This window comes from Lytechinus variegatus, chromosome 10, assembly GCF_018143015.1.
Source record: "Lytechinus variegatus isolate NC3 chromosome 10, Lvar_3.0, whole genome shotgun sequence".
Taxonomy (NCBI): Eukaryota; Metazoa; Echinodermata; class Echinoidea; order Temnopleuroida; family Toxopneustidae; genus Lytechinus; species Lytechinus variegatus.
In genome coordinates this window covers 6,387,877-6,411,042 of record NC_054749.1, presented here as the reverse complement: position 1 = coordinate 6,411,042, position 23,166 = coordinate 6,387,877, and the positions used below count along the sequence as shown (strand labels likewise).

Genomic DNA, 23,166 nt, shown 5'->3' with positions numbered 1-23,166 from the left:
TCTCTGTCGGTATTTCTATGCCTACTTTCTGGGCACACCCACCGTGCCGGGTCGGCGAGTTTACACCAATCTGTACGCCGCCAGGCCATCGGTCGAGCTCTAACAGTCTATCTTATAGACTGCCCTCTATGTGGGTCAAGCTTGCGGGCGTCTCCGCCGTTTCCTCCTTGTGTGGAGTGGGCTACGGTCGATGTCTTTACCGTGCCCGTTTGTCGAATCGTCTTCTTATTTAGAAGCTTTTTCTCTCGGCACACTCGAGTCGCATCACATGCTGCTTTCATCCTCCTTCCATGCAATGCATGTGGCCATGGTCACCGCGCGACCGAGGATGATGTAACCGTGGATGGATGTATACTTATGCCTGCCTAACCGAAATCACCACGACCCGCTTTCTCTCGGGCCGACTGTGGATGAGTCTCTCCATGTAAGCAATTTACTTCACTGGAGTTCTTCTTTTAGAAACTTAGATTCTCATCCCCCGCTGCTTAGGGCGTCATTTTTGCCGCACCCCGCAGCTTTTCGGGACTCCTTATCGTACCGATATCGGATTGTTCCACGCTGCCGCAACCGGCGCCAGCGGTGCTTGCTCTTACGATCACCAGAGAAACCAGGCCTTGTGGCTGTTTTCATAAACCACTGGTTCTCACCGCAGACTGAAGGAAATTTTTGTGAGTATTTTCCTCAAGTCTCCTTACTCCTCCGCTTGTTTCTTCAAGGGAGGACATCGACACTCTTAGCCAGTTTCCGTCCCTAACTTGATAGGACAGGGCCGTTGTTACCTCGTTCGATTCCGTTGGGAACGTAACTGTTGAGGTATCATATCTGGCGATGTCTGTTGGTTTAGAGCATCTCTTGATTGTCGTTTACACGTAAAATCATGACAGAGACATTGTTCGCCAGCTCCCTCTGGCGTACGCTTGCTGCTGCTAGGGATTCCCCGCCCAGCGGACATCCATCGCAGCCTAGCCTTACGGGCTCTCTCGGCGATGGTGGCTTGAGCCAAGCCACCTCTTCCACCGCGGGCGCTGCACCCTCAGGCGGGTGCTTTAATTAGTACGGGAGAAAGGGGATCCGGAGTTCTCTCTCGATCACTCAGTCTATCACACTTGTTTTGTCGTGATGCGTACCGCGTTGTTTCTCTGACACGCCCGGTTGAGCTGTTTTGACCAGACTGTTCTATTCTACATAGGCAGCAGGTCCGTGGCTTTTTCTTATTAACAGAAGGGCACTCAGTCGTTTTCTCGACACTTTGTCTGCCTTACGAGTGGTTTTCTTAAACTCTACTCTCCGTCGTTCCAGGTCCCTTTCGGACCGCTAGAAACGTTCTGCCACAGCTCTCTATCAGAATTCTGCAGATGTTCTGCCCTCATGCATTTGAGACAGATATCGAATCTGGGCGCTTTCTCCCACGCGGAGGCTTCTGAGATATCTCGCCTTCTCAGATTGATCGATTGATCACTTACTGAACCTTAAAAGCTTCAGTTTTCCGATCACGATTCTTGTTGAAATTTTCAACAAAATCCGAATCTTACGATCTAGTCAGCTGGTGATGTTTTTCTCCTGACACTAGGCCGAGGGCCCATGATACTACAGTATCATTCTTCTTGGGCTCTTTCTATGAAATCGTCGTTTACGACTTCTTGAGGACCGCCTTTTGACGCTCTTCTTCCTTCACTTCCTCGTTCTTAAGGACTTCTTTACACGAGGCTTTATTTGCCTCCTCTGTCCTTACGGCAGCGGCCTTCGTGTCTTCATCTCCCTATTTTTACGCACTTCTTAGTCTAGACATGCCTCCCTTCACGTTGAATCCGTGTTGGTCTAGCAAATCAAATGAGTATATCCCAGTTATTGATAGTAAATTATGAAAATACTTACCATGATTTTCTTATTTACGAGATAACTGGATATACTCATTTGAACCCTCCCACCGACCCCTCGCCTTGCGTGGCAACATGTCTCGCTTGCAGGCTCATGAGAGGAAATGGACGCCAAATTGCGCGATGATCTTGGGATAGTGCGTATATAGGGAGATGCAGCGCGCGCGCAGGAAAATTGTGTACTCTATATTCGGCACGCAAGTTAATCGTAATGAACTAGGAAATCAAATGAGTATATCCAGTTATCTCGTAAATAAGAAAATCATGGTAAGTATTTTCATATTCTTTACTACGGAAGTAGTAATGATTAATATCTTTGTATGACAAGTAACATGGATTTGTGAATTTATACTTTATTTCCTTTCAACTGATTTTATATATTCTAGCCGTCGATGTGTGTGATTCCAACCCATGTGTGAATGGATCGTGTGTAAATCAGTGTTCCTCATATACATGCCAGTGCAATACAGGATACACTGGTACCAACTGTGAAAGAGGTATGAACTATTAACATATATAATTATCTTTTAATTTGTTTAATGACTTATGTCCCTCAGTATGGTTCAGAATAAAGGGAAGAATGTAATATCAAAAAGAGTGGATAGGGGAAAATATAGTTGTTTATGATTGTTATTGAATAAAAATTTGATCTCTTGCATTTTGAGGATGGACTCAGTGATAGTGTGCCTGCCTTCAGAAAAGAAGATTTAAGGTTCACTCCTTGGCTGGGTCATGCCAAAGACTCAGAAATAGGACCTTCTGCCATCTTGTCAGGCACCTGAGGAAATAAACCTGAGAAGGGTAGTAATATGATTATGTTATGCTTGGCCAACTGGAGGATCAACTAAGCTGAAGTAGTTAATAATAATTATGATAAACTGGTGCTTATGTAACTCTAATCAATTATAGCATTACATATATAGCTCTCCAATTTTACAAAATACATGTCTATTAAGTTGTTCCACTGATAAAGTAGCCTGTAGACGGACTGATAAACTGTCCCACAGTTCGAGACGATAACAATCAGAGCTAGCTCCCCTTTGTTAAAACAACTCTTGTGTGAGATTGAAGTTTGAAATGTCACCCTTGGTAGATGAAAGATTGATTAATATTGTTATAGCTGTTATAATTATTAACATTATTATACTTATATTTATTAATCATGATTATGATTACTGTTACCATTATTATTGCTGTTATCATGATGTTTGTATCTCATTTAGATGTGTGCAACCCATCACCGTGCCAGAATGCTGGTACCTGTCATTATGTAAACGGAACATCATCTTACACCTGTCAATGTGATGATTGTCATCAGGGTCCACTGTGTGAGCTAGGTAAAAATTCTGATCACTTATTGATTGCAAGTTCTATCATACTACCAAAGGAAACAGCCATGAAAAATGAAATTTTAACACTACTACAGGTACCACCTTGAGGTTTTGTTTTAGAAATATCATTTTAATATTTTCCATTTTCATGAACTCTTGATATTGCTTGATTTTTTTGTGTTTTTTTCAATTTGCAGAGACCAATTTATGACTGTTTATTTATATGGTTTGGTCATTTTTATTCAGATGTCGACACATGTTTCAGCCAGCCATGCCTTAATGGAGGAACATGTGAAAACATGTGTACTCATTTTACCTGCCATTGTACAACATTATGGACTGGGGCCTTCTGCGGAAATAGTAAGTTGTAAGATGGAAATATCATTACTATCATCGTGCTTTGAATTATGCTTTGCATTTGTGACTTGTAAAGACATATTCATTATGTTACTTTGACGTAAGACAAGATTTCATTATAAATATGAAAAGGAAAACGATCAAGACAAATATTACATATATTTTGAAGATGCATGGTTACGATTTATTTGTTCATTTACCTGTAACCTTCAACTTAAAGAGGTGTTTCCATTTATGTCGGGCAGCTAGCAGAATAAACTAATGAACCTATTTATGTTATTAATAAAATTGATTTTAGAAATATGAAGGTTCTGCAATAACATTCTCAAAGGGGATATGTTTGAAAACACATCAAGCGTGATAGCTTCATGCTAATGTAAATAAGTAAGTTAGGAAACTAGCTAGCTATATATTTTTCAATCAAACCTTCTTTACCCTTTTATCTTTTTTCTATGTTTTTTGTTTTGTTTTCAATCATCTCAGGAGTGAATTTTTGTTTGAGTTCTCCCTGTCAGAATAATGGCCAGTGTACCAATGATCCATCTGGTAATGTATCCTGTGCATGTCGACCAGGTTTCACTGGAACATTTTGTGAGACAGGTGAATATGATTATAAAGATTAGCATTTCTCACTTTTTGCAGTAACTGTTGTTGATCATTTGTCATTGTAAGCTTCTATTAATTTTTTTCAGGTTTTGAGAGGGGTGCCAATAATGCATTTTACTTGACTCACTAACCTAACTATAATAATGATAGCCAATTTTTATAAAGCGCTTTTCCCAGAGTGGCCCAAAGCGTGTTACAGCATATTATTACCCCGGCCATTGGATTTATTTCAATCAAGCATGAAACTTGCACAATTTCCACTCCCTGGGGAGCATTCCTTGCATTCATCGCAGCCACATTATGGCGCTGGCAAAATCAAACATACAATATCTTTCGCATCCTACCGGGTACCCATTTAGCACCTGGGTCGAGAGTGGCAAAGTGTGGATTAATGCCTTGCCAAAGGACGCTAGACCGCGGTGGGATTTGAACACACGACCCTCTGTTTACAAGGCGAGAGTCAGAACCACTACACCATGGCTCTTCCACAATCTATCATAATGAATGCTTATTTATATCTCTCAAGCACCATTAATCATCTTCATTTTATATAAGGAAAGGCAATGTACACAAAATACCTTTTGTTACTTGCAAATTTTTTTTTCTAATGTTTGCTTCCAGCCATTCTACTTGACACCCCTTCAGAACACCAGTTTGGCAATGTCTAATTTTTTTATTGTATATTATCATAATCTTGATATTGGTTATTACAACTAGAATATTCTTTTTGTTTTGTACTTTTCCAGCATGTCTAGGTAAGGTAAAAATATTTGTTTTAGTCAATGTAAATCCTTTTGCTTGTATTCTATTTTATTGATGGTTGAATAAATTAAATTGAATTGAAATAATAAAAGGTAAAATAGGAAAGAACTGTGAGCCATATTCTGGAAAAATACTACCACTTTATGATGTATGAACACACAGTGTACAACAGACTCTATTCTAGGATAATGACATATAAATCTGAAATGTTTCTCTATTCTGTAAGATATCGATGAATGTATGATTAACCCCTGCCTCAATGGAGGAACGTGTACCCAGCTATCTATTGGTGGATACTTCTGCAACTGCCAACAGAACTTTGCAGGAGACAACTGCGAAACAAGTGAGTTTGGATGTTTTTTGCAACAATTCTTTGTTACATATCACTGCTTAGGATCATAGTTGGTTAATGTGACAGTGTATAATTCATGACCATCCTTTTAACAGGTTTGGAGTAGAATTTTTCTAGTTGTTTACATTCCTGTATCAATCAACTTTGTAAAGAATATGTTAGATATCTACAAGAAAGTCTATCCTATAATTGATAACAGTAAAAACAAATCTTAATTACCGCCATGTATAGCTGGATGAGAGTTCTACCTTATTGACATGGGTGAAGCCATGGAGAAGAAAAGGGTTCATCTGACAAGGGGCCCATTGCAGAAAGATAAAATTTAAAAAAAATTCTAAAAATCATGCGCAACTTGATTTTCAACCAATCAACAGCGCTTATTTGGGACATGCAATTGATTTTTTGGCTTGTGTTTAAACGTAATTCTTTTTGCAACGGGACCAAGGGCTGTGTATTGTATGGTTCTCTTGCTGAAAATCTCCAAGGAGGCATTATTAACGATAGGGAATATCATATTGTGTTGTTTTGGAAAGTTTAAAACAAAAATTGCTGAAGAGGGATGGCTTGCACAAGAACATCAGCATAAAACCTTGGGGGCATACCAAAATCTATCACTGTAAACAGAATGTGTGAAAAAAATGACTGCCTAAAGGTCTTACTATGAGTGGTGAATCATCCATACAGTCAGTGATTGACATCACTTTGACCATGTTGGTCATGTTGACCCTGTGTAGGGAAATAGATACCTTTTATTTCTTCAATTATCTCTTGCTTACCCTACCCCCTTCCCTCTCTGTCTCTGTCTCCATCTCCTTTTCTATCTGCATCTGGACATCTGTTTCTGTCTCTCCCCCTCTTCCACCCCCTCTCTCTCTCTTTCTGACTCTATCTTTGTAGCCGTTGGATGTAGTGCAAATTTCAGCCTACCAGCCGATGGTCAAGTTGAGCTGACGTCACCAAACTATCCTGATAACTACCCAGATGATGCTCAATGTCTCTGGTCTTTCACCATGCCATCTGGAAGGAGATTCAGAGTGGTCTTTGGAAACTTTACAACCGAGGCGAACTATGACTATCTTCAGGTTAGTCTGCTTGCTGAAATAATATGCCTAATCATACAAAGTTTGGAGGGGAGGTGAAGTGTTAAACCAGTCCGGTCTGACCACTTTGAGAGATGGCGATGATGATTTTTGTGTGTCACCCCCATATTGTGCTTAAAAAAAAAAATTGCTTCTCTTTCAACTTACGTTGCCACATTGGACTAACATTTAAACTGTCTTTCTGCTTGTTATTTATTTCCATCTGTCCATGCCCAAATTTATTTGTTCAAATGACTTCATAAAAAAAAATTGTATGGACAGCACAATGACATGTAAATGAGAGCCAATGATGTCACTCACTCACTATTTCTTTTGTCCTCTATTATACAATTTGAAAAAAAAATTGCAGATTTTATCATATGGAGTTTCTTCATCAAAATACAATAGGTCTACAGTGGAAATTCCACATGTCCAGGAAAGAATCAAACTTTCTGTCCCAGTATAATGAGAAAAATAAATAGTGGGTGACATCATTGGCTACCTCATTTGTATAGCCAGCAGGATGTGCATATAACCCTGTTTCATATAAACTCAAGTGAAACTTCTTAAATTCACAAAATCCTCACTTCACTTTAGATTTTAATGGAATTTTCAGTGTTAAGTTTTTTATTTGTGCAGATTGGAAACGGATTAGATCCTACAGATATAAGTACCAGGGTCATCTACCATTCAGGGGCAACACAACCAAGCAACTTTATATCCTCTGGAAACATGTTGTGGGTGTGGTTTACAACAGATGATAGCAAGACATATCCTGGGTTTTCTGTCGAGATCAAGGATAACAGTATACCAGGTGAGTGGTGTTCTGAAAAGCAACAATAGAGTACAACTACATTCTACAATAAATCTCATGCATTGTTGTCATCTCACTGCCTTCTTGCTTGTAATGGATATCTGCAGCTGGTGCATCTCTGACAACTTTCTCTATGCATATTCCTATATCCTCTCGGGGAGGGCACTATAGATTTTGGTGTCATATGCATGAGGGTTATTAATAGGGAGACCGATCTATCATTGGTGGAAATAATATAGTGTCACATAGTGTATTCAAAGGCCGGTATTCTGAAGTCTGGTTTAACTTAAATTCAGGTTTAAAGTTATATTCAGGTTTAAAGTATGGACAGCCAATTGTTACATAATCACTAACAGTAGAGATATCATACTTCAGCTCATTCAGCTCTCAAATCATTCACAATTGTGTAGGAAGTATAAATAGATGATTGTCCTCACCATCAATGAATTACGAAAGAGCACAGTAAACATATGAAACATACAAATTGAAAAAAATGTTGATACTTTTGGCTTTCCATACTTAAACCACAACTTTAAACCTGAGTTTAAATTAAACCCGATTTCAGAATACAGGCCAAAGTGTTTACACATAGTGGAAAATGTGAAGATGGGATTACCACTGTTTATATGAGATGATTTTACATTTGCGTTCAACACTGGATACACTTTAGAACTCACTGTGTGGGACATTGTGCTCTTTCCAGCATGAAATATGTCTGCTTTCATGCACCAATAAGAGAAGGTATGAATCAAACACTCCTTTAGAGTCATATTGCTTTTGTGGGGATGTTTCTGTTGATGCCATGGGATGAGGAGGCCATGTCCAATTAGTTATGCCAAATTAAAAATGGTGGGGTGTACATTTCCGACCTATTGCCAGCCATGATCCACGAATCATTTCATTTTTTTTTAAATTTATATATGATATGTATTTTACCAGGATCTAAGGATTACTTACAGAATGCTGGCTTACATCATAGTCTGGAAGACTGCAAATATACAAAGCACATGAAACATCAAGAGATACAACATAGTAAAAAAAATTAACCGTCATCTGTGGAGAAAGCTGTTGTCAATTTTGTTTATTATTTTGTTTATTATTTTGTTAAGCGAGAACTGGCATTGATTGGTCTATTAATTTTAAGGGGAATACAAGGTTTACCTTATTTATACCTATCCAACCATCTCACAGAACTACCTTTATCAAAACCACCCGTGATATCTCCAAAGATTCTGATTATCCATGAGACCAAGGGTCATCAATATTCTCTCCTTTTGCATGTGCTTACCCAGTATTAGTTATCTTTATCAATCATTTGTCACTCTTTCGTTTTCATTTTAATACCATATCAAAATCTTATTTCTAGTGATTCCACCGTGCTCTAGTGACCCTTGCCTGAATGGAGGAACATGTGAGGACACCATAGAGAGTTATGTATGCATCTGTACTTTCAATTGGGCTGGTCTCTATTGCCAAAATGAAGGTTTGTAAATCTAACACGCGTTTCCTTTTTAAAAAGATTCATAATAAATAGGATATATGTTCCTTGTAGTTTGCATCTTATTTGGGTGTTTAATGCAATCCAGAGCAAAATGAGGTTCATATTACAGGTTCAGTGAGTGAATGGATGGATTATCTTCAGTTTGCTCCCTTTTCTTGGGCATTTTACCTTATTTCTGCGAGTCTGCACTTTAGCCTTACAATTTGGGCAGTTTTTTCATCCTCTATTAACAAGTCAAAGGGAAGATAAATTATTGAAAGGAGGGGTGGGAGAATTGTTGGGGCATAACTTTTAAAAAACATAGCTACCTGGATATTTCAGAGCTGCCAAGTAGTACGATTTTTCTGTATTTCATACGGAAATCAATTTAAAATACGGCAGTACGCTCTTTCATGATAAAATACGGGAAAAAACAAATTAGAGAAGAAAAGGTATTCCGTGTGTTGCTGCCCTCTACGTTCAATGAGTTATGCTTTCATCAAGGCTTTCCGATTAGAATTTTCGATATCCTGGCGAATCAATGCAGGTGACAAGTTCCGAGCGCACGCACGTAGTTTACAAGCGCAAAGCAGCGGCTCAAATCGTGATATTTTGCGACTGGTAAATACGTCTGTAAGGATGATGATGTCATCCAAGATGGCAACTTATGTTGACCAACGGAAGGATCGAAGATGACGATGTTTCGATCATAATTTGAAACGAATTAGCCGTAACTGCGGTCTAAGGTACGATATTTCTGAATTTCATACATTTTTCCGTAAATATGGATGCAATTTCTTTTTCATAATGTGATATTTTATGATTTTATGTGCAAAAAACGATCGGAAAAAACCAGGTTACCGTCGAATGTTAGATCTAACGTTACTGCTAATACGTTGTCTGTACGTACGGTCCTCCAAATTCTTCAGTCTATGTATTGGTGAGTCAGCCAACGCAGTTCAGCGGAACAACCAAAATCTAGACTGAAGCTTTCGGTCTCATGTACGTGTGCGACGGTGTGGGGCGCAAAATAATGTAAGAAGTGATCGAACTTTGCCATTATGCATGCATATTTATCTCATGGTAAAAATACAGATTTTTTGGTCAAAATACTGATTTGGGGGAATAAGAATACTGAAAATGCAAAATACAACTTGGCAGCTCTGATATTTGGTATTTTCAGTATTTCAAATATTTCTTGTTTTTAGTTACATTTAGTAACGTATCTACTGTGCATCTTGAGTTTTCATTTTAAGTAAAACTATTTAATATCTTTTCAGTATCCTGTAATCCTAGCCCCTGTTTGAATGGAGGAACTTGCAATCCTCTAGCTGATGGTAGTATCAGGTGTGTGTGTCCTAGTGGCTTTCTTGGTGATAGATGTGAAACAGGTGAGTGTAAAACTGGATTCTTGGTGCCGTTTCATAGCGGCTGTCATGCACTAAGAGTAACCAGAGTGACAAGCGCTTCTTGGTGAATTAAAAATAGGGTTTCAATGAGCTGATGATATATGTGCTTTCATGAATCATAGCCTTCCTGTTTTAATTTCTGATTATATCTACTTAAGAAATCATCCACTTTATGCATGCAATGAAAACAATGATGAATTACTTTTTCTGTTTAAAAGAAAATGTATAATTTCTATACATATTCTTGACTTCTTAATTAATGTACTCATAACAAGTATATCTCTCTATTTTAGGCTTGGAATATTCTCCATATAAATAATATAAATGCTTACAAATAACCTTAATAAAATGGTCAGATGGATCTGAAGACTGGATTTGTTGGTTATGGACCTCATTCTAGGTAAAGTTCTTCAGGGTTACACAGGTTTAAACAAACAATCTTAATCTTAATTTTTACATATATAATGGATATATTGATCTATAGACATATCAATCTATAGACAAGTCCCTATACCTCCCTATCCATGTACAAATTCATCCTAACTTACCTCAATCATATACATATAAACCAATCCTTTCCTATTTGTAAATCTATCCCAGCGCTCTCAGAGACATGTACCAATGATCCTTGTTTTAATGGAGGTACCTGTATCCAAGACACACCCTCTTCTATACTATGTATGTGTCCACAAGGGGTCACTGGTCAACTATGTCAGTCAGGTAAGTAGAACTTTGGTCCCCCCCCCATATATCCTTTATTTGCTTTATTAGACTTTTTTCTCTATTTGTTAATTCAGATATTGTTCAAGAGTGGCATTGCTATCTTTCTATTCTTTATTCCCTTGTTAAATTGGCCAGCCTCTTCAAAGTTAGCAAACTAATTGGCATTAAAATGCAAAAGTGCTAACCTTTATTATAGAAATAATAATGATAATGATAATAGTGATAATAATGTGCCTTGGAATTGATTATATCTCAATAGATAGAAGTGTCATTCATTATGATTATTGTAAAAGTTATGATCATCATTTTTATTCATTATCATGATTAATTTTCACATCAACAAATATATTTAAAATATTCCATTGCTTATGTCAATTTTGTTTACATTCATTCATGAAAAGAATATTTGTACCATTACTAATGTAGTTAATACACTAATGCAAGTAGCCATACACAAACTCTAGTTTTAAGCCTTGAACCAAAATAAGTTAAAAGACTTCATTTTGACTTATATTCATACACTGTTCACTACACATGCAAACTTTATGCTTTGAAATGAAGAAATAATTACAAGAAATCATTGTTTGCTTTCATTTTTAGATGTAGACGAATGTTTATCCCTGCCCTGCATCAACAGCGGTACCTGTATCAATGGGGTAAATCAGTTTTACTGCAGTTGCCCAGATGCTTACTCTGGGATTACCTGTGAAATACAAGGCAAGTGCTTGAATATTTGGTGAGAGATGCAGAAAGAAAGAGAGAAGAAGTGAGGGGGGTAGAAGTGGGGAAGAGACAGGGGAAAAGGAGGAAATGATAGAGAAATAATGGTAGATGGTCGTCTGTTGTCAAATTATTTCATAAATACTGTAATAGAGATGTCAGCCCGAATAATCACGCATCTATTGAAAATGCTCTGAGCCATTAAAAATATAGCCTGAAAGAAATGGAAATATAAAATATATTGCATTTTCAGCACTTGTGCTTGGCTCATATTCAAAAGTACCAAGCATATTAATAACCTCACTTTAGAAGTAACATTGCTTGCAGTGTTGCTTGGAACATATGGTAATGAGTTATTTCCTACATCTACTTCTCAAGTTACACATGAATTTTCAGTATACGTTTTTACCATGAAATAGATCAAGATTCTCATCTTTTTCAAATTCATAGGGTAATTGTGACAATTTACAGATGTGGATCAACCAATTTTGTAGTTCTGACATCTGGATAATGATATATCAATGTCATACAAAATAAATTTATTTCAGCAAATTCAAATGATGATGTAGGAATAGTTACATGATTTTATGCCGGCAAGAACCTTAACCATCCAATGTTGGTCTTAAATCTAAGCTTTACAAAATGTCACACATTTTTGTATTTATACATTCTAAAAAGTAATAACCTGTCAAAGAGGAAATGATAGGTTCAGTCTCAAATGAATACCCATGCCACTATGCTTTCATCATTAACCCTATCTAGGCCCCTCCACGAGTTGCGCGCTATGTTTGCCGTGCAAAATTTTTTGACCGCGCTGCTCGCCGACTTTTTACTTTCAAGTCTTGCGCAACTTTTGAGTCCAATTTTGTCCAATAATACATACGAAATTGATCTGATATCACAATTTTTTCATGTACGTTTGCTAAGAACATCACAAAGAGTGTCTATGCCAAAAATTAGAACATTTGGAGCTTTACTTATGGAGTTAGAAGAGAAATTATGATTTCACATACTAATTACGCATAAATTAGCATAATAACAATTTGCATGAAATGAATTACTACACAATTTTGTAGATTATATCCCAGAGAACCTGCGTGCCAATTTTTGGCGCGGTCGACGGCCGAGATCTCAAGGGGGGGCCTGGGAGGCCCCCCGGCCATATGAACTCCCAAAATACCCCGGCCTATATAGGGTTAAAATTACCAGTATAATCGTGTTTTTACTTTCAGTGTTGTGTTTAGAGAACCATTGTCTAAATGATGGTCGCTGTATTCCTCTTCCTGATGGTAACTACACATGTCAGTGTACTGGAGCATGGACTGGAAGCATATGTGATCAAGGTTGGTACAAAGATAACTGCAAGGTTGTTAATCATCATGATTAATGTTGTTGCCATGAATTACTTCTTTTAGCAATTAGATTTTCAATATTGGACTGTGTTGATAAGATAACATGCCTTTTCTGAAAATGCCATTTATTTTCCGTAAAAACTAACTTGTATTTCATTCTTTTGATATTTAAAGTTGTCCTTGTAGTTCAACTTTCCCTATTGCACTATTTGTAGGGGTAATTCAGAGCTGCCAAGTAGTACGGATTGTCAGTATTTAGTACTGAAAAATGAGAAGAATACTGCTGGTTTCATGCAAAATACAGATTTCTTAAGTTTCCGTTTTATGTGTTGTCTTACGATATTTCATTGTTTTTCAGCTTTAAAAATACTGAAATGTTCTTTTTCAGGTTGGCAGCTCTGGTAATTATTCTATATATATGTTATTCAACCAGACAATGATAAAGGAGGAAAATATTTATTATGATGTTCATTTTAATTGTATCTATGTGTCATTTGGCAACTCTTGAGCAAATGTCACAATTGACTGATTTCTTATCATTATATAGTGTACTGGAGACATTCCTTATCAAATTGTTAAATTTTGAAATCTGCAATTTGACCGAGATAAGTGTGGATCACAGAGAAACAAAACTACTAAAGCGCTGGTGACCGTTCCTTAAATGTTGTCATTATATTTTCCATAGTAACAGTCAGACACTTGTACTTCCTAGTCAACAAAAGACTAAACTTAGCTGTCAAATCGGCATGCCATCTGACAAATGTTTTGAAATACTGTCAAGTTGTTCAATATTCATACATGTGATATGATTGGTGAAGATTATGTTATTGAGCAGATTGAATTAGTAATAAAAAGCATTTCATTCTAACAGAAACAAAACTTTATCTTTTATCCTGACACAGATGTGAATGAGTGTCTGAGCAACCCTTGTGTAGCGGGTTCTTGTGAGAATCACCTTGATGGATTTACATGTCGATGTGAAGACGGATTTACTGGACCTAGGTGTGATATTGGTTAGTGATCTGTTTTTTGTCTCACCTGCATAGCAGAGTGAGACTATAGGCGCCGCTCTCACATGACCAAGGTCAAAGGTCATTTAGGGTCAATGAACTTTGGCCGAATTGGGGGTATCTGTTGAATTCCCATCATAACTTTGAATGTTTATGGATCTGATTCATGAAACTTGGACATAGAGTAATCAAGTCTCACTGAACGTCCTGTGCGAGTTTCAGGTCACATGATCAAGGTCAAAGGTCATGTAAGGTCAATGAACTTTGGCCACGTTGGGGTTTTTTGTTGAATAACCATCATATCTCTGTAAGTTTATTGGTCTAGTTCATAAAAAGTGGACATAAGAGTAACCATGTATCACTGAACATCTTGTGCGAGTTAGAGTAGTTTTCAAAGTCAGCACTGCTGCTATATTGAACCGCGTGATGCAGGTTAGACGGCCAGAGGCATTCCACTTGTTTGTTTGTGGTAACTCCCGTAGGAACTCGGCAGGACAGCATTTTGCTGGTAAACGCCAAGCTGGTATATTACCAATTACCTAGGAAACATTTTTACATCTAGGTTAATCAATCATAGTGGCTGACCTCATAGACGACAGATGTTACTCTCGGGCCTTTTTATCAAAGTGGAGACAATGGCAGAGTGAGGATTCGAACTCACAACCTGAATTGCGATTATGAGTCCAATGCTCTAAACGCTGGATCACACGACCCTTTTGATCTCTATATAGCTAAGCTGAACTTCTTTCATAGGCAATGTGGTAGCCTCTACTTGAATTTGAAATTAGTTTAAAGGAAGCTCCAGTGAAATAATATTAATCTTGCATGTCAAGCAAGATACATGTATTTCTCCAATTTTACTGCACTTCATGAACTTATTTATGAACAATATTTATATCAATTAGAAAACAAAATTTAGCCCAAATCTAACATTCAAAGGTCTCATGATGATAATTATATTGAGCTTAAAGGGTACAACATAATCAAGAATCTAAAAATTATAACAGTGTCTACGCAATGAAACAACACACTGAGAAATTCATACCTATTTTATGAACCAGCTTAATGTGACTTATTTCTGGTAAGAAAAGATGATTAAACATTTCATGAAGCATATGTATCTAAATTGTGTCTACCTTTTCATGCCAAGTGATTTTATTTTTGTATCACAGATGGATGACACAACTTTATATGCTTTATTATCATTTCAAGGCTGCAAATCGTTAATACGATTACACATCCATCAAACATAATAATAATAATAATATTCCGCATTTATATAGCTCTTAACACATCGGAACGAAGTCTCTGAGCGATTTACAAATATATTATTACCTTGGTCATTGGATCGTTGCATGCCCGCATACAATGTATGCACCTTCTGATAACACGGCAAGAGTCAGAACTGCTACACCACGGCGCTTCCATAGTTCCTTTTGAATAAGGTCGTTACTAAGTATTTGAGATGCCAACTATTTTTTCCCTTTCAGACACTGGTGTTGGCTGTCTTACAAACCCGTGTGGTTTTAATGGTATATGCAGTGATCTTGAGGATGGTCAATTTCTATGTACATGCAATCCAGGATATACTGGAGATCGATGTGAGACAAGTAAGTTTTGAAGACTGCATGAGATATGATGAACCTTTTTGAAAATATTCTGAAGGTAAACAATATTGTGTTATGATAAAAAAAAATTAAGAATTATGGTTATGAAAAAATCTTTCTGTTACTTGGTAAAACATCACAAAATATGACTACAAAGGACAACAGGCTTCTACAACAATATCCACAAAAGGTGTCTGGTATTCCACCCTGGGAAATATAGTATCAACCAATATATGTCATGAGAAATATTTATTTGAGTAGATATGGAGGCTACTGCTTAAGTAATCCCCCTATTGTTTGCTGATATCTTATTCCACAGTTTTTTATTTGGTATGTATCTAAATGTTGGCTTTTTCATTTTATAGAAAAAAAGGAATTAATATAAAAGAAATAAAAAATAATAATACTAAAGAAAATTGTTACCCTACTTTTCATACAGTCTGTGGCAAAAATAGTCAATCATGACTTATTGCCAAATAAAGGAATGAAATGGTCTCATTTCCTTTGAGTCTGTTTACTATATCGCCCTTTTTTAAATGAAAAAATATGGTTCATAAACAGTTCATCTATTCATATTGAATTAGACCAAATGGGTAAAGTCTAATTGAACATTTGAAAAAGTGGTTGCTGTTATACTAATTCCCATAGGAACTCGCCAGGACATATAATGCCCAGCTGATATATAACCAATAACATAAGAAACATTTTATGTCTAAGTTAATCAGGCGACAGAAGCTACTCTTGGGTGTTTTTATCAAAGTGGAGACAATGGCATAGCGAGGATTCGAACTCAAACCACTAGTAGACCACACAACCCTAAATGTAACTGTCACCAAATGCTTTGTAGAAGAACTGGTAAATGAACTAGGGTTAGACCACGTGTTATGAGACAAAAAACGAAGTGAATGTGGACTAAGTGGGAATTTACCTTCAAAATGGGCTAGCACCGGTTTTCCATGGGGATTAATGACTTCAAAGTCTCACTTGTATACTCTGCTGATTTTTTTTGTTAGCCTAGAAAGAAATCGGAAACATACTTCAAATGTTTATGGAAAGTACATTTAAATTCTGTAGTTTAAAGGGCAAAAGTAACTTGGTGTCCACTGATTCTTTTTACCATTAACATTATTTCTGTTTTTTCACTTTTTTTCCTAATCAGATATCGATGATTGTTCTAGTTCCCCATGCGCGAATGGTGGCCGATGTGTAGATTTAGTAAATGGCTACCAGTGTGTGTGTACTGTTGGATATACTGGGCCACAGTGCTCCATTGGTGAGTACTTTCATTAAGATATGCAATATACGTTTTTCTTTAACTCTCTGGTTGATGCATTTGTGGTGGGGGACCGGGCCAGTCTCACTTGAGTACATTGCTGGAGCAGTTTATTGTGTATTAGTTCAATTTGCGAAATATTACAAATGTGTCCAATAATTATTGATTTAGAAATAAAGCAATTCTGCTATGACTGGATGTATTGATTGTCATCATAGTTATTGCTAAATTTGTATACCATGTATTTTTATTATTTTTATATCCAGCGAGCATGTCACCTATGTTCAACCACCAGATAGATTTGAATGATAAGTGTCAGGAAAAAATTATTGAAATTAATAATGCGGCATGATGTAATAAGATTATGGTTTAGATTTAGATTTATTCATTCAATTTCGAAGCACAAACCAAGTAACTGAAAAAGCATTCAAACCCATCATAACTTCTTACTGGTACATTGATTTCATTTTTATACAATCATGTAGAATACCAATGACGTCTTCGATTCAGTACTCTATATATATGTTAAAGCAAGTTTAACTCCATGCAATACTATACAATGCTATTTTGCTTAACATGGGTCAATCACACAATTGTATAAGAAACATATGTGATTTGCATTTCAGATATTGATGAGTGCCTGAGTGAACCTTGTCAGAATAATGGTCTATGTGTTGAGGTCATCGGTAAATACATGTGCTTTTGTGGAGCACGCTACTCTGGAATCAACTGTGAACGAAGTAAGTATACACTCTTTGCCTAAATCCCCTTTTACATTGACACACTAGGCTCTGATTTGTTGCGCTGTTATTGATGTAGGCTTTAGCCTTCCAAACTAAATAACCCAAATATTGCTCCCGATTTTTTTTTTCGTAGCAGACATCCTTTAAAGATTAAATGCCACCATATTTCTAATAAATAACCTAAAATAAGTTACCTTAGTTGCAGAAATGTACAAGGTACATATAAAACAACAACAAAATGCATCTAATCGAAGGATTTGCACTTGACTTGGAATGTATCTTGAGTTTCTTTCAAAATCCCCAATAGTCTGTAAAGACGATAAAGCAATATTACCGTCACATGTTCCGTTTTGTTTAGATCTCTTTATGTCTTTCTTTTTTCTCAATGTCCAGGTCTTCCAGAAGAAGGTCAGCAGGAGACAGGAGATGGTTTTGTTTTGGAACCTTGGTGGATTGGTGTCATAGCAACCCTTCTCTTCCTGATGGTTCTCTTTCTCTCGGTCCTCTGCTGGTCTTATAGAAATCCTATCAAACGGAAAGAGGCTAAGCTGGGCTTGTAAAGAAATGCTGCCAACAAGTTCACTTTTATCTATTAGCAATGCAAACAAATACATGTTTATTGTAATCATAAGATAAGGTTTAAAAGGGAAGTGCATATTGAGATCAGGTTAGTCTTAATAAAAAACAGAAGATAACAGAAAAATATTGATGGAAAGTTTGACGGAAAAACAATAGATGTGTGAAATTTTTCAATCTTATATTTGCAACATCATGTGTGATCAATTTTTTCATGATAATAATGATAATAAACAAATACATGTTTATTGTCATCATAAGATAAGGATTAAAAAGAAGTACACATTGAGATCAGGTTAGCTTTAATAAAAAGTAAAGCAGAAGATAACAGGAAAATATTAATATAAAGTTTGGTGGAAAAACGATAAATTTTTTACATGATAATGATGCAATGTTCCAAAGCTCTGCATATTATTACTTAGGATTTAGCATGGCTACCCTGATTGAGCATTCTGGAATTCGAAGACTTTGAATCAATAATTACTGATTTTATTAGAGAAGGGTGCTATTAACATTACAAAATTTAAGCTTTTTATAAAGTCAGTGAATCTAATATTCTACAGAAATTTTCGCCAGACTTTAATTTTTCTAATTCTGTATGTAATTATTAAAACCTATTTCATGTTATGGTGATCTTCCAATTTCAGTATAAAGCATTCTATAAATCTAAAGGATAAAACTCTTCTCTAAACTGTGTGTATGTTTTCTTAATAAGGCTGACATGGGGGGGTTCCAACCTATTAATACTGTCTGCAAAAGAAAAATTCTTGCCCTAATAAAGGGTAATGGTTATAACAACTTTAGTGGGCACATGGCTTATGTAATACAATTCATTTAATATCCACAAGAAAAGCGAGTTGAACAATGTTTACCTTTTTTTAAATGGAAATCCAATATTGTGTTAAATTTGACATAATGTTCAGAAAATAACATCATTCCTTCAACCTTTTTCTTTCCTATTTCTTTTTCTAATTCCTTTCCTTTTCAGTTTTTGATCATGGAAATTGTGGGGGCTATGGCCCCACGAACCCTCCCCCCCCCACCGCGCCCAGTCTATACGCTAGTGATCCCAGACAAGAATTATTAATTTAGATCAATTGTAATCAAGATGAATCAATTTTATTAAAAGTCTATTGGCCTATAGCTTTAAAACTAAATATTGGTGACAATACCATTCCCTGAACCCTGTGCAAGGATTAACTTAAAGTTAAAATCAATTTTGATTGAGGTATATCAGTACTCTTAACACTTTATTGGCCTACAACTTTGAAATCTTTTTCGTTTTTTATTCGATATGGTGCTAGAGGCACTACCAGTGTATTTTTATAAGAGATGGGAGGTAAGACACGTCATTTTTTGTTCTCGAGATGCTTGTTTTTTGTGAATATATTTGCATCAATCTGAACATCTATAACCAAAAATATTCTTTGCATTGAGTCGAAATTGTCCCATTATGTTTGCCTTATAATGTGATGCTAAATACAAACTATGTCATAAAAAAAAATAATAAAAAAATTTTAAAAAATTCTCGGCAGAATGATGGTCATTGTTTTGCTCATTAACATGATGAATATACTTTGTTATATTTTTTAAAAGCATTCTATATGTTAGCATTCAACTTGTTCAGTGCGAAATCTAAGGTGATTTTATTATGCTTGTATACTTGTTATACCCCAAGAAATCACTAATTTTGCAATAAAATTTGGTTTACATTACGTTTTTATGTGTCAGTGTCGCTAATTTTCTTTGTCAGTTATGTGTATTTCTTGTATCTTGAATAGGAATATGTGCGTGTTATTGTAACTTGTAAATGTAACACATCTCACAATTTTGACTTTATCAAGTTAACATATCTCACCTTGTCGACCTAAAAAAGTCTACCAAGACGACATGGCAATATAAATACCTCACTATCTCATCAAATAGATGGGAGTTTACATCTTCCATAAGAATGCATCATTATTTAAACTCTGTATTTTATACTCTTTTCCTCTTATAACATTTATTTTGTTCCTTCGTTACATTAAATTACAATGACTAGCTCACACAAAGATACCAAATCACATTTTGACAGTCATATGAAATAATACAGTTCGATGAAAAAAAATATTTTAAATGCAGAAATTGTATGTTCTCATAAACAAATAGCCAAAATATATGAGTAATATATAACTAACTTCTGATAATTATATTTTGTGTTTTTCTTTCAAAACTCCTAAAATAATGTACATAGATATTCATAAACATATACTTACATCTTTTCTCGTGACAATAACAATTGTAGTACAATTAAAAATACTTAATTATTCATTCAGTTTCATTTGATTCCATTGCGTCGCTATTTGTATTTTTTTCTTCAGACTAGGTATTTACCTAGTTATGATTTGAATGGTGTTTTTTAAACAATTTTTGTTTATTGTGAATAACTGTTTGGCTTTGTGAACAGTGTTTTTGGGGATATTGTAACATTTTGGTAACATTTTCCAATGTACTTATTGCATGATTTTTAAAATGAATGATTTTGATAAATACTATTACAAAAAATGATTATCGATAAGCCTATTCTCAATACTGTAAAAGTATGACAGTTGCACACGCCATCTTTCGGGAATCTCCATGCAGTGACGAGGCTGTATTTATGGTATTGTTTTGTAGATGTGGTAAATGCTACATATTTTTTTTAATCAGCAGATTGCAGGGGTATTAATAGTATTATATAATGATTATAATATTACTTCATTCGAGTGAGCGAGGCTTATACTATGGTCACATTTGCTCTACAGCGGCCGTACGGCGAGTCGAAAACAGTCGTTTCAACATTTTTTGTACCAACTACATAAGGTGGTTTGAATTGAAATTAATAAAACGGCTGTTGTCGACTCGCCGTACGGCCGCCGTAGATCAAATGTGACCAAGGTATTAGAGGGATGGTCCGGGCTGAAAGTATTTATATTTTATTAAATAGAGTAGAATTCACTTAGCAAAATGCCGAAAATTTCATCAAAATCGGATAACAAATAACAAAGTTAATGAAATTTAAAGTTTAGCAATAATTTGTGAAAACAGTCGCCATGAACATTCATTAGGTGGGCTGATGATGTCACATCTCCACTTGTTCTTTTGTATTTTATTATATGAAATTAGCTTTATTCATTTTCTTTCCTCCAAGAACTAGCAAAATTGGATTGGCAACTAATTTAGTGCATTAGATATTTATTGCTGCAACTTATGCTGCAACTTATTTCATTATATATTATTCACACAAGTATGAAATAATGAAAAAAATATGTAATAACATAAAAAAACGAAAAGTAGAGATGTGACATCATCAGCCCACCTACTAAATATTCATGACGACAATATTTTTCACAAAATATTGCTAAACTTTAAACTTCAATAACTTTATCATTTGTTATCCGATTTTGGTGAAATTTTCGGCATATTGCTCAGTGAATTCTACTCTATATATTAAGATATGAATATTGTCAGCCCGGACCATCCCTTTAAAAAAATCGGGTTGGGAGGGAAAAGTTATTTGAGATGAAAGAGGAATGCTCTGAATATTTTGAGAGAAGACGGGTAATTGTTTGCTTCTATATCGATACGTATCAACAGGAGATGGTTTGGACAATGAGATAGAAAAAGAGAGAAATGGGGGGGGGAATAACTTTATTGGCTCAGCCCACCCTCCAAAAAGTTAATGTGTTGTTAGAATTATGTTTTCCCAGTTTTCTTTAATTTATCTTACTCTTCAAACCGTTGTTTACAATTTTGTGCAATGTTGTTTACTAAACGAATCACAGTTGTCGTTTAACAATTATAAGCAAGTCTGTAGAATAAATAAAGAATGGTTGTTGTTTAATTCTTGAATTTAATCTTCGATAAATGAAGAATGGTTGTTTAAATGCTAAACACTAAGTTTTTAAACTGTAATATATGAAGAGCTCACTTGCAAATGGGGTTAGGTTCATTTTGCATCAAATTTATTTTTTATGTCTCGTATAGATTTTTAATAGCTCTATAAGATGATAAAGAAAAGTTGAAATTCCTATTAAAAAGTGAACTAAAATGGCAAAGAAAACCACTTTTTTTCAAAAAAGGTTAGGTCCATTTCAGTTTGGTTGCAAAAGGGGTTAGGTCCACACAGAATTTTTTTGGAAAAGAATATCATAAAAAATATAGACAGGTAGATTTATTTTATACCCAATTTTATGTTCTCGTGGAAGGGTAACATGAAAATTCATTTTCGCATAAGAATATTGCAATATGGGAGAATTGAAAAAAAAAATCTTGGAGTGGACCTAACCCCTTTTGCAACAAAGCTCTGAAGAACTCGTTTGTCAAAAGTGGTTAGTTCCATTTTTCAAAAATTTTGTTTTCTTTCTCTCAACCTCTGAATTTTTAGTCACTGATGATACGAAAGAAAATATGAAATTCAAATGAAAACGTGAAAGAAAGTGGCAAAGAAAAACCACTTTTTTAAAAGAGATTGGATTCATTTCAGTTTACTTGCAAAAGGGTTGAGGTCCACAATGATAATTTTTTTTTTAAATATATAGAAAAAATTGAAGACAGATTTCTTTTATACCCAATTTTATGTTCACATGATAAGGTAGTACATCATGACAATTTAGTTTCTCATAAGAATATTGCAATAAGTTAGAATAAAAAACGTGGTTTTCTCGGAATGGTCCAAAGTGGACCTAATCCCTTTTGCAACTAAACTCTTCATATACAGTAAGCAACATTGTCAAAGAAAAATAAGCAGTTACGTTTATAAAAGGGAGGCGAGGAAGCAAACACCCGTTTTCTGCTTACGTAAAAATCGTAATTGCCTTTTAGAGAATTGCTTTTCTGATGAAGTCGAATGAAATCCGCTTGACCATTATCTTGACCACGTATATGTATACCTGCTTATAATATTTACCTGAGTCACCTTTCTTCATTGCACAAGGCAAGTGCAAGAGCACCTTTCGATATCACGGTCGCGTGCACACGAAAGCCATTTACACAGTGACGTCACAGAGTGGGAGGCGCACACGCCGTACCTTAATGGGTTGCTAAGCTATTAATGACGTCATGTGCTCATCACCAA

The 23,166-nt window shown here is 35.7% G+C and overlaps 1 protein-coding gene across 1 annotated transcript in view; it reads left to right on the top strand.

Annotated features, from left to right (window-relative positions):
- Window positions 1–19,857, top strand: part of LOC121422581 (fibrillin-2-like) — a 144,298-nt gene extending 124,441 nt beyond the window's left edge. Inside the window, exons 80-96 of the mRNA XM_041617731.1 lie at window positions 2,264–2,374; window positions 3,101–3,214; window positions 3,455–3,568; window positions 4,049–4,165; window positions 5,160–5,276; window positions 6,183–6,367; window positions 7,004–7,178; window positions 8,545–8,661; window positions 9,939–10,049; window positions 10,668–10,787; window positions 11,391–11,507; window positions 12,743–12,853; window positions 13,765–13,875; window positions 15,363–15,482; window positions 16,639–16,752; window positions 17,379–17,492; window positions 17,889–19,857. Of these exons, the coding sequence (XP_041473665.1) occupies window positions 2,264–2,374; window positions 3,101–3,214; window positions 3,455–3,568; window positions 4,049–4,165; window positions 5,160–5,276; window positions 6,183–6,367; window positions 7,004–7,178; window positions 8,545–8,661; window positions 9,939–10,049; window positions 10,668–10,787; window positions 11,391–11,507; window positions 12,743–12,853; window positions 13,765–13,875; window positions 15,363–15,482; window positions 16,639–16,752; window positions 17,379–17,492; window positions 17,889–18,055 (2,135 nt within the window). The 3' untranslated portion in view covers window positions 18,056–19,857. The remainder of the gene's footprint in view (window positions 1–2,263; window positions 2,375–3,100; window positions 3,215–3,454; window positions 3,569–4,048; window positions 4,166–5,159; window positions 5,277–6,182; window positions 6,368–7,003; window positions 7,179–8,544; window positions 8,662–9,938; window positions 10,050–10,667; window positions 10,788–11,390; window positions 11,508–12,742; window positions 12,854–13,764; window positions 13,876–15,362; window positions 15,483–16,638; window positions 16,753–17,378; window positions 17,493–17,888) is intronic.
- The last annotated feature ends 3,309 nt before the right edge of the window (window positions 19,858–23,166 follow it).